The following is a 12509-nucleotide window of genomic DNA, read 5'->3' as shown; positions in this document are numbered from 1 at the left end:
CCAAAGTTAATATACCCTTCACGAAGTGCAGGGTATAAAAAACGAGTAAATTAGGTAAAACAAAAATGGCTTAAAAAATGTAAAATATTTGTACTAATTTTTGTTTTATAGTTCATTTTAATATCGTTAAAAGTACATACAATATTGCTTACAAGAACTTGTTTGTTCTTTATTTCTTTTCTTATTAATATTTCCTTTCTTCGTTCATCTGGTGTTTTTCTGCAAGCCAATTCTTTTGGATGCGGACGTCTCAGGAAAACAGAAGGTATTGCCCCGTTAAAAAATTTTTGATCTTGGCAAATCACACGAGATTTTTTCATTGTGTACCATTGTTGAATGCATATCGCTGAATACTTCGTTGGTGTCCAATTCCTTTTTTCCAATGCTTGTATACATTTATCCCTGATAACCTCGTTCTTTGAAAAAACAAATGTAGACATACCATTTGCGTTCTCTTCTTCTCGTAGATTATTTTCTTCTGCGTCCTTCGACGCGACAACTTCGTGACATTTCTATTTATATAAACGTAATCAAATATATTATTATATTTTATTTAAATATGCATAGAATAAAAACTTTAACAAATACACCAAATCTTACCAATTTATTAAGTCAATTTTTGTTTTTATGCTACCTCTGTTTTATACTAAATTTTGCGAACGAAAGAAAAAAATTAATTATTGTAAATTATAAATCTTCATGTTATTTAATTACGCAAAAATAAATATCATTATTTACTAAATTTAAATTAAAATTATATTTTAATCAACAAATAACATTATTTTACCAGCCAACGAAATAGCCTTCCCGTACGAATACACACATATGCAAAAATATTAAGACTATAGGAGCTTATTACTAAACATATAAAACCTTTTCATAAACGTAGTATATCACGATGTATAGCGAGAAATGCGCCATATTTATGTTCATAAACAAATGTTGCTAATCAAGTTTGTTCATAAACTTTGTTAACCTACCACAAATGTATTTCCATTATCATGTCTAGCGCGGTTAAATCAGCTCTTTTTAGCATTTTTAATTTTTTACAAAAAGTGCTTATTAGTTTCACTCTGTTTACAAAACTTCTACACCCTTGAAGATAGAAAGCAGATATTCAATATGTACAAAGATCTTTACTAAGAAAATTTTTACTTATCTCCCCCACCCCCTCTAGAAGTTAAAAAAAACAAAATGGTCGTTAAAATTTACCGCTATTTAAAATCCATTGTTTTTACAAATTTTTGATGTTATTTTTCTTCTAGAACCCAGGTTTTTCTCAAATTTTAGCAGCTTTTAGGCACTAACAAATAGTTCATTTCGTTGGAAATAAATTTTTTTCCATCTCCACCCCCTCTCAAGTTATCGCCTCTTGAAATTTGTAAAATTTTAATTTTTGACGCCTTATATTTCCGAAACCGCAAGCTTTCTCAAATTTCTATAAACGCAAGAAGCTAACAGTAAATCCCATTACATTAAAAAATACAATCATTTTTCTTAACTCACGCAATTAACTCTTAAAATCGAGCATTATGTTAATCCTTCTTTAAATTAATTTTTGCTTTCAAAGACTGCATAAATTGTTCATGTTGAATGTATACAATCCTAGAAATAGTTTCGTATAGGAATAAAAATAATTTTAATAGTGTAGTAGGTATAGACTGTATTTAAAAACAGCATTTTCACTTGTTGAAGGGAAAAGTGCTTCAATACAAACCATTGGTTTGACCCAACTTTATTTTTTATTAGTTTTTGCATAATAAAACTCAAAATAGCAAAAGGTTTTTTTTATACAACAGTTAAAAATATATTGCGTATGTATCGCATTATTCCTATAATAACAATGCCTATAATAAAGCGAAAATTTTGCTTTTTTTTATACTAGTAGCCTAATACAAGTAAACAAAAATAAATATTTTAATTTGAAGTTTTAGTATGGGGGTTGTTTATATTTGACGGAGAAAATTTAATTATATTTTTGATTTTACTTTATGCGGTTTCAAGCTTCATTACTGCTAACGATCGGCGATAATCATGAATTTGAACTTATTATGTTTCAAAATGTATTATGATTGTAGACGCAATACATACTATTCATAAGTGTAGGGAATGTATTTGTATAGTCATAAAAGAAAATACACAGAAAATATATGTATGTATGTATGTATATTTTATCTTTATTTTTTTCAAGTTTTCAAGTTTAAATGTTAACAAAGAATTTAATTTTTGTTAATTGTAATAGTTTCAATAAACGAAATTTTAGGTAAGAAATGTATATTAAAATACCTAGGAACGTAAATATGTCGCCATTGTATCTATTTTGTGTGCGTGTTTGTAGGCATGGATTAACCGATGTGGATAATAATTTTTGTAATTCAATTTCGAAATCTAGAAACTAAAGCTGCGTAAAATATTTAAATTTTAAAGGCCGTTCAATAAAATGTAAACAATATTTGAAAAACACTTTTTATATTATTATTTTGTATTTGAATTTCTATTATATTATATTTGTATTCTAGTATATTATATTATATTTGAATTTCTGAGCAAACATAAATATAATGAATATGATCTCTTACAAAATAATTTTGAGGAAAATGTGAATAACATGTGATCTTAAAACTTATATTTTGCATTCCCCTTCCCATTCAAATAACTACGTTTTCTCGTATTAAATTTTTTAATTGACATATTTCGGCTATCTTCATTTATGTCTATCTGTAAATCTAGAATGTACAGTTTTCGGCAACGTACTACAAAAATATTGTGACAGTGGCTTTTGAATTGAAAAACGTGCTTAAATATTATTGTATACTTTTTTGTAGATTATTTTTATTTATTCGACCTTTTTTTGGATGAACGGACTTACGCCTCTTCAAAAGCAATTTATTAGTTAGAACTTTTTTTCTTTTTAACTGATTTATTATTAAGCCGACTTCCTTTCATATTGTTATTGAATCTCCAATCCCATATTGAGTTTAGTATTCCATAAAAAAAAACTATACTCCGCACATGTTTGATACTTACACAATTTCTACAATAATACTACAAAAATACACATGTTTTCGATAATGTAATTTTATTTACCTTATCCTCGTTATTTATTTTTTATTAGCATTTGACCAGCCAAGTAATGATTTTGTTATGTATGGAGTACATATGAATAGGCATACATAAATTTAATTCATTGGGACAACCATAAACTATTAAAGTAAAAAAATCACAACCTTACATCGATTAACTATTTTCTAGTTACTTTACCAGTAATACATTTATGTTCAATTGTATCTGTTTCTTTTTTGTTTACCTTTCTCTTATGTACATATACACATACACGCAAATAAATCGGCAAAATTTTTTATATTTATAGGCTATGGAAACTTTCTTTACTGACAATAGCTAGGTAAAGAAAGTTTCCATAGTAAAACATATCTTACCTGTTTGTATTTTGTTTAGCGCAAAAATATTATTTTTAATTTTTTTTTATATGTATTGAAAAATAGTTAAGTATGTCGTTCATTAAAAACATAAAACATCTTTCTTGATTGTAAATATTGGAAATTAAAATGATTGAAATTTTAATCATTTTAAAATGATTAAAATTTTAATCATTTAAAATGGTTTAATCATTTAAAATGGCTGGGTTTTGGTCTATTTTACCTGGAATTTTTTTAAATGATTCTATGAGCGACTTTTTTTAAGTATTTTTTGGAGTGGCCTTTTGAGTAACTTTTAAGGGGTTTTTTAAGTGATTTCTTCAAGTGATTTTTTGAGTGATTTTCTGGATGTTGATTTTTTGATAATTGTTCTAGTAAAAATTTTGACATATTTTTAAGACTTCTGTCAAAAAAATTAATAAATAAAAATAGAAACGATCAAATTTCATTATGTGACACCGTCACGACGGGGCTTTACTATAGTATTGAATAATAATTATGCACAGCTTTTAATAATACACAAAACTTTAAAATAAAATATTAATATAAAAATAATTACCATAATGTCCATCATGTTCGATATTGAATTAACACATTAAAACAATAAATATCAATAATCCTAAATACAAAGGAAAACTACACGGCATATAGTAAAACCAAATGACTTTATGAAATTGGGGCACGATTTCTATGATGTCATTCAACAAGCCTATAATCAAAGGGTGAAAAGGGTAAAAAAATGAATAATGCGGTTTCAATAGAAGTTTTAAATTTGAAGTTTAATTAATTAAAGTTTATTTAATTAAATTAAATAAGCTTTAAAAATTTGTTAAAAAATATTAAAATCTGTAAAAATATTACCATGCAACTGCCTCAAAAATTTAATTATTTCGCTATTTCCAAAGAAGAACTAATTCGTTCTCATAAAAGGACTATATATTTTAGAATTTCATAACAATATTTTAAAAATCAAAATTAAACTTAAATTATAATTATATTTAAAATTAAAGAAAAGTAATTAAAAAGTTTGATAATGAAAACCCATTTTTCTGTACATACATACATGCATATTCAGTGCGTTTCGTACGAGGCGGCAAATAATTTGAGAGACGATTCTTTGATCAATTACCAAGGTAAGGGACAGATATATTATATTTCAAGCCCGTTGAAGAAAAAGGGAACAGATTTTTTTATATATAAATAAATACTTATAACTTCGGAGCTATGTAACAAAAATTAACTATCAGTGGCTTGTTTTGCAGGTTTGATTGCTCTTTATTTTAAATCAAACAATCAATTTCATTTGAGCCGTAGTTTTTGACATAAAGCTGGTCAAAGTCAGAATTTTTGTTTTTTTTTTTTTGTTAATTTTTTTAAACTTAAAATTTTTCAAAAAAATGTGTTTTTTTTTCTTTTTCTGTGCGCTATAATAAGAGCCAAACGTTTACCAGTATAAAATTTCCTTCTATCTCTCATGATTTTGCCAGTAAAATTGTTGAATTTATTTAAAAACCTTTCATACATATCCATATAAATTTTTACATATTATAAGCATATTTAAATTAGTATGTATTATAAATATAATGTACCATGTACATAAGTATTATAAACCTTAAAAAATTAGAAAATTTTCACTGAATCAAAATGATTAACTTTCATAAAATATGAAATAAAGCCTTAAATCAATAACAATAACGATTTTAATTTTTTCCAATAACCTAATAAAATGCTTATGTATAAACATATGTGTGAAATCATCATAGCTGGAAGGCACTATCGTGATTATTTTTGAACAATATAATCACCGCCATCAAGCCATCAGGGTGTCTATGAATTAACAAAGGTTCATAATTATAAATTAGTTCACTTACCAATTAATTCACGTTTCTCCAAAGTTGAATAAAAAATAAAACAAAAATTGTACTTGCACCTGACTAAATTTTCGAAAAACAATGTGAAAGCAAAAAAAAACAATTTTTTTTATTGTTCGAATCTTCAAAATTGTCTTCATATAAGCCGGATATTCCGTACTGTATGATAAGAAAAAACTTTTTAACATATGATTATGTACACACATAATTGGTATGCAATATGTATAGATGTACATACGTACAAAAATCTATTATTGTAGCCATGTTTGTTTGCGCCAGCATATTTCTATATCACAACCGATCACTCAATAATTATTATCAATTTTCATCACTTTTCCATAGTTGAAACAAAAAATCAAAAACTATAAAGTTTTAAATAATACGCTTTAATTTGTATGTATGCATGTATAAACACAAAATAATTTATTAATTATAGGAGGAAAAAAATTTTCTAAAATAAATAAATTAGAAAACAAAAATACAATAAATTAAGCGCTTCACTTGCGTTGCGCGCCTTTCTTAATTAGCTGCTTCATCACTACCATACCATTATCTTGCCAGCATAGGCAAGTTACTACATAATATTGTAATAAATTCTTACACTTGCTCTTTTGCCCCTTTTTAAAATAATGGAAAAGAAAATCTATAAAGTTTAATTTCTCATGTCTCATTTTAGATTAACAAATAATATACAAAAAAAAATTGAACACGTAATAACTTTAAGCTTTTTAGGGGTTTTTTATGTTGCTTTTGAAGCTGTATTTATCGCCACGGTTTTATTATTTACATATACGAGTATATTAGTTGCTACTATGATATGGCTCAGCTTTTTGTCGTTTTTTAAATAAGTTGCAAAATAAAAAAAATCGTTAAATTGCGTAATTTGAAAATTGCAAGAAAAAGATTATATTTTAAATAAAAAAAAAATATATTTTAGGGCTTTAAGAGTATAGCTTTAAGAGTAATAGTACTTTTCGAACATACCCGTATTTCCTACCAAAGATTATTCTCAAAATATACTGTGTGTATTTTAAATATTGAATGTAATTTGGATTGAACAACACCATTTTGAAAATGGTTTTATTTTTAAAGTAAAACAAATTGTAGTGTTTACTTTTAATTTGATAAATGAAGAGTTTATAGAGTAACCAAAAATAAATAGGCTAGATTTTCATGTTTTACATACAATGATAATACCCAACTATATGTGCATGCGCTACCCAAACATAAGCACTTACATGAAAAATTAACGAAATATTAATAGAATTTTTGTTAGTTAGAGTCCAGCTCGACAATAAAAACATTGTTATGTTCGACAATAGAAACAGAACCAAAATTAATAAAGTTGGGTCAAACCAATGTTTTGTAATGAAGCATTTTTCCTTTCATGAAGTGAAAATACTACAATTGAAAACAATCTGCGTACTATATTATTGAAATTAATTTCGTTCAGACGTCAACTGTTGCGCGCTAACGAATAAGAATATAAAAAAATATAAAAAAAATTTAATAATACATTTTTTTTTAAAGCAGGTGTTAAACATTATCGAAAGACAAAGATAAGCGAACCCAAACTGTCATTAGACCTATCAATAATGGGGGACTTTAACCCAACTTCAAACGCACCTGGATGGTCATAAAATTCCAAAACCGTTCAGACTGAGTAACCACTAGTTTTGCCCTATCGTCATTTGTGTCTACATTCCGTGAAGGAAGGCACGGAAGTGCTGTCACAGCATTCTAGGCTAGGTTGGGAGTTCTTGTTCGCTTCAGTTTTTTTGTCCAAACTAAATAAGACGAGAGGCCTTAACATACTGTTCTAAAAGCGTATCATGTTTCATGGCAACTCGTGACTTACTTGGAGGAATCTCAGATTCCTATGAATGTCACTATTGCGCACATACCAGGGAACACCCACCATATTGCAAAAGACCTTATCCCGAAAAGTTTGTATTTGTTTTATATGCGTTGACTTGGCATAACCTGATAGTTGCAAGCCATACGTCCTTGCAACTATATATGCTTTATCATTTGGTTACATGTCGACAGTTTATTGTATGTTTACAATGCAGACCTACGACCTAGGAACCTGTAGTTTTCTTTTTATTTATTTTCTAATTATATTCTTTTTTTCTTTATATATTCTTTCCTTGTGAGCTTGACATCCAAAGTCATACCTAGGTATTTCATTGTGTTTTGGATTAATGCTTTAGCACCATTTAAACTCAATTGTGGTGGGTTCACTAAATTTTTGTTTGCAAAATTCACATGTGCAGATTTATTTTCATTTAGCCTTATTTTCCATGTATTTGTCCATCTACTTATATTGTTATTTGCTTCCTGTAGTTTTTTTGTCGATTTTTCAACATTAGATCCCATTGCCAATATTGCTGTATCCTCCGCAAATGTAGCCAAAGTTACACTTTCTAAATATGACAAATCGCTTGTATAAAGCACGTTTAATACTGTCTTGAGGAACACCAACCCTAATTTTCCTAAGCGTAGAGTACTCCTCGTCCTGTTTAATTCGAAAAAACTTATCAGATAAATATAATTCCAGTAACTTCACGAATTGCAAAGAAGCTTATCGAACGTTTGGGTCACGCCCAGAAATATTTTCGAACATATTTGCCTTTCTTCTAACGTCTTTTCCACAATATCTAAAAATTTCAAATTCTAAAATTTGAGTAATACAGTATATTTTATTTTGAAAATTAAAAATAAAAATCTGATATGGTCAGCACATAACCGACCGCAATGTGTATTGTCTAGTTAAGTGAAAGTTAAGTTAAGTGAAAGTGTTACAGAATATTATAAAAATGTCTGTTAAAAACTTCTTTCCAATTTTTAGGACATTAGTAAGCTTATAGTTAACATACCTAGAAAAATGTAAATTTGGCTTTTAGTAGAGTTTCGCTTTGTGCTACCCGAATTCCCTAAAATGCTCGCCTGTTAGTTTCGGTAACAGCCAGAACTCGAAAATCAAATTTCAAGAAATTCCATCAATTCGTTTCGTAGATATGGTGAAAAATGTAAAATCGGCCCACAGATCAGTTTTCGAGCCCTGATCTTTCCAAAAAATTTATAGATTCATTATTTTAATACGAAGAACTTAAATATTAATTTTCAATTAAATCGGTTAATTATTTCTCCTTAAATACGCAAACATGTATATTTGGCCCATAGTAAACGTCCATTTCTTGACGCCTGATTTCTTCCAAAAGTTAGGAGGTTTTGCAAACGGTCGAGCGAAGCTTATATATGAAATTTCAAGTAAATCGGTTGAATATTTTTTTCAAAATGGTCAAAAATGTAAAACATTTTTGCCGACCGTATTGTATACATAATAAAAATTAATATGTATAAATTAATATGTAAAATTAATATGTAAATAAAAATTAATATGTATAAAGTAAAATTATTAGCTGTAATACATTTATGAAAAATAAAACAAAGAAAATATTAAAATAAAAATTCTATTTTGTTAAATAAAAGTAACTTATTTAGGATTGAACACTTTTCGAAACTGAAACTAATAGTTTTGTTGTATATTAAGTGCTTTTTTGATGTAGATAATATCATTGAAAGTTGAAATCCTATATACCTTGCTTGATTAATTTTGAGGCATATAAATTTGAAATGCTGATATTGAAAATTTCGATATTTTAATTTATTTCGCCTCAAAATATATTTTTGATTGAAGAGGTCAAAGGTAGTGGCAAAAGAGCTAAACGAGGATACACTTAGGCCAAGTAGACACGTTATGAAACCGCTGAATCTCCATATCCCTACCCTCATGTGAACCAACCAGAGTCTTTTATAAACCAGTTTAGATCCCTGCCCTTTATATTTGTCCATAATTCGCAAAAAAGAAATGCGATCCAAGGAACCTCCACCCTCTCTTTGTGCTAAAGCTGAGCATGAGGACAAAAAATGAGCCACCGTCTTCTCCTCTTTCCGTCAGTTCCTGCAATGAGCGCGGCGCGGCCCTCCTTTCTCTTGGCGTGTTCGCTAATCAGAAAGTGCCCAGTTATAATTCCTATGGCAGCTCTGAGAGTCACGCCGAGGGAGAGACATTAGATCCGCCATGTAACGCAAATCCGATTCTGCCACAATTTGCTTCTCGAGAATGTCAACTGGAAGAATGTGCAGAAGCATCTCAAGAGTCTGTGTAGGAGTTAAGTGCGATGCTCCCACAGTGCACATCAATGTCATCCTTTGGACCTTGCGTGCCAGTTTTATGTTGATGGAACTACCCGACGCAGACCACCGCACCAGAACTCCGTACATCAGCACAGGTGTAATTTTTATGCTCACGCTGTTCTCGACTTTTCTGGTTCGCTTTGCTCGGTTGAATTTGGTCCTGCAGCGTTTTTCACAGTCTAACATTGCGGTTTTCGTTTTCCTCTTAGTCGAGTCAAAAATATGCCGATCTGAAAACATTGTACATAGCTTCTGGAAGAGTGCCAACTAGCTTGTCCAGTTCTCCGATTGTGCCAGAGTCCCAGGCCCCCAGAGATCACTTAAATTTATTGATTTACCTTTTCAAAACCATATTTTTCTGGACTAACTGAAAAGTTCAGTTGTGACGCCAACCTGTAAGCGTGGGTGTCATACCGATAAAAACAATTATCGATCGGTATTTGTACTTACCGCTTTTTCGGACATTTTTGAGATTGTTATTATTTATCTTTTGGATATGTTTATAACAAAAAATAATATTTTGAATGTGGTTTCGAGTTTTTAAAAAAGAAATTAAAAAAAAATAAAAATTCAGACCTTGACGAGCTTTATCGCGAAAACTGCGGTTCATATCAAATTAATTGTAAAGCCAAAAATAAAAAGCAATCAATCGCCTGTAAAACAATCCCACGATAGTTACTCTATGTTTCATGGTTCTGAAGTTTATTTAGACGCAAGAAAAATCGGCTATTTTTTATTTCAACACGCTGTAGCTCGAAAACGAGTTTATTGCGCAAATGATTATGTTTTTAATATGCGGTTATATTTTGAATTCATAACATCATGAATTCAGAATGTGAGTTTTTTTATAGTCAATAGCGTGTAGCATTTTATTAACAAATGCAATAAAAAATCTTGGCTAAAAATATCTAACTTTTGATATTAATACTTTTAAAGACTTGCACTAAGACCTTTTATAAATTTTCTTTAAATAAAGATATAATATACACTTATTATTCATATAATATAAACTTAAATATTTTCCTTTTTTTGGTTTTTTTTTCTAGTTCAATATTTAATTAGCATTGTTTGAAAATAAAATATATTATAATTAAAAAAAGAAGATTCAAGAAGTCAAAGAGGTTTTTTCTTCAGCTATCACCTTACAAAAACAATTTTTTCTTATTGGGACGAACATTGATTCGCTTTAAAATAAATGGAACCCACTATTAATTTTGGATTCTCTTTACCCGCAAATTTAGCACAAATGTCATCAGCTGCAATTGGGTCACCTTTTCCACCACCATCCCTGCCTCCACCGCCTCTGACATCATCGCAAACAATAATAGGACCATCAAGTCCAACACAAAGTGTTCCTGGTCGTCGAACACCTTTGGGTGTTGTCGGAATTAGTGGATTGTATTGCCAAACAACATCATCTAATAGCAATATGGCACAGTCGTCACATCAAAGTGAGAACACGAATCCTGAACGTAATATTTCTTCAAGATCTGGACCATATTCAAGTGGTGATATACCAACTGGAATTGGAAATAGAATTAGTGTTGGAAATAATGGTAATGCCAGTATGATTCCTGGTGGTATCAATACTACAAGTGCTCATACTGGGAAACAAAAAAATCGTCAAGGAAAATCGGTTCGTTTAAATATAAATGCTCGTGAACGTCGTCGGATGCATGATTTAAATGACGCCTTGGATGAATTACGTTCTGTTATACCATATGCTCATTCACCATCTGTAAGAAAATTGTCAAAAATTGCTACACTTTTATTAGCTAAAAATTATATATTAATGCAACAAAATGCTTTGGATGAATTAAGGCGACTATTGGCGTATATACAAAATGCAACTGGTGCCGCTCCTATTGATATGGCTACTTTACCAGCTGCTGCAAAATTACAAGCATTATTGCAAGAGCCACACGATGATAATTCCGGATTGCAATAATCAAAACCGTATATAACGTCTCAATGCTTTAATAAGTATTCATATTCAAATAAATATTTATATAAATACAATATTTTACGGAGCACAAATTATTTATTGATATGATAATTTTAATTACTAAAAGCATAAAATATCCAAATTTAATGTGAGTTTAGAAATATTACCATTCAGTATTTACCATATGTATTTAAAAACCAATTATTTATTTTATATTACATATTAATTATTTTATATAGAGCTGCCAATTAAGCATAAGTATAATAATTCTAAGTCATTAATTAGACATGTAATTTAAGATCCACAATAAACCTCTAGTCATATTTATAAGGTCTAAAAGTATAAAATAAAAAATTTTTGAGCTTTTGAGAAGAAATAAATTTTTATGAATTTTAAATTTGATATTAAAATTGTATTCTAAATATGAAATTTATTTTTATTCCCGTTAAAATAGCTATAACAATAACTTTTACATTAATAGTGAACGAAATTAGTTTCAGATTGTAAACTTGTGCCAACATTATGTTTCATTTTGTTTAAATAGGTATAAATTAAAATCATGTCATCCATAAAATTATGTTGCAATTACGAATTTTGGTTCTTTGTGCATATCTGAATTCTTGGAAACTCCCTCTAAACTGTAAAACAATAACTTCATAAAACATAATAAACATAATAATTTTTGGGTAAGCTGTTAATACATACAGGTAAATGTTTTGTAATTTTTTGAATCTCTGTAATAATATTTAAAGTTTTTATAGATTGTATATTAGAATTTTACTAGACAATAAACTGTAAATAGGAACTTTACTTATTATAATCGCCATTGATTTTAATATAAAGACGTTTTTTGTAGCTGAAAAACTTAATTTAATGAGCTTCAAAGGTATATTTCTTCTATTATAATTTTTGTGTGAGTATCAAACAATACACTGGGGGTTAAATAACGTTTTATACTTGTAAAAGCTTCAAATTTCTCGTTTCATTATTAAGTTAGAATATACATCATATTAACTTTTCTCATAAAAAGGGTATATTGTGATATACAGTGAA

General features: G+C 28.7%; 1 protein-coding gene across 5 annotated transcripts in view; it reads left to right on the top strand.

Annotated features, from left to right (window-relative positions):
• Positions 1-11762, top strand: part of LOC129611052 (class E basic helix-loop-helix protein 22) — a 75754-nt gene extending 63992 nt beyond the window's left edge. For all 5 annotated transcript variants that reach the window (XM_055523973.1, XM_055523974.1, XM_055523975.1 and 2 more), the window contains one exon: positions 10558-11762. In XM_055523973.1, coding sequence (XP_055379948.1) covers positions 10707-11459 — 753 coding nt within the window. In that variant the 5' untranslated portion in view covers positions 10558-10706 and the 3' untranslated portion in view covers positions 11460-11762. The remainder of the gene's footprint in view (positions 1-10557) is intronic.
• The last annotated feature ends 747 nt before the right edge of the window (positions 11763-12509 follow it).

The sequence above is a fragment of the Condylostylus longicornis genome, unplaced genomic scaffold (genome assembly GCF_029603195.1).
Source record: "Condylostylus longicornis isolate FDR11 unplaced genomic scaffold, ASM2960319v2 ptg000048l, whole genome shotgun sequence".
Taxonomy (NCBI): domain Eukaryota; kingdom Metazoa; phylum Arthropoda; class Insecta; order Diptera; family Dolichopodidae; genus Condylostylus; species Condylostylus longicornis.
Note: the sequence above shows the minus strand (reverse complement) of the source record. Positions and strands in the feature narration are given on the sequence as shown.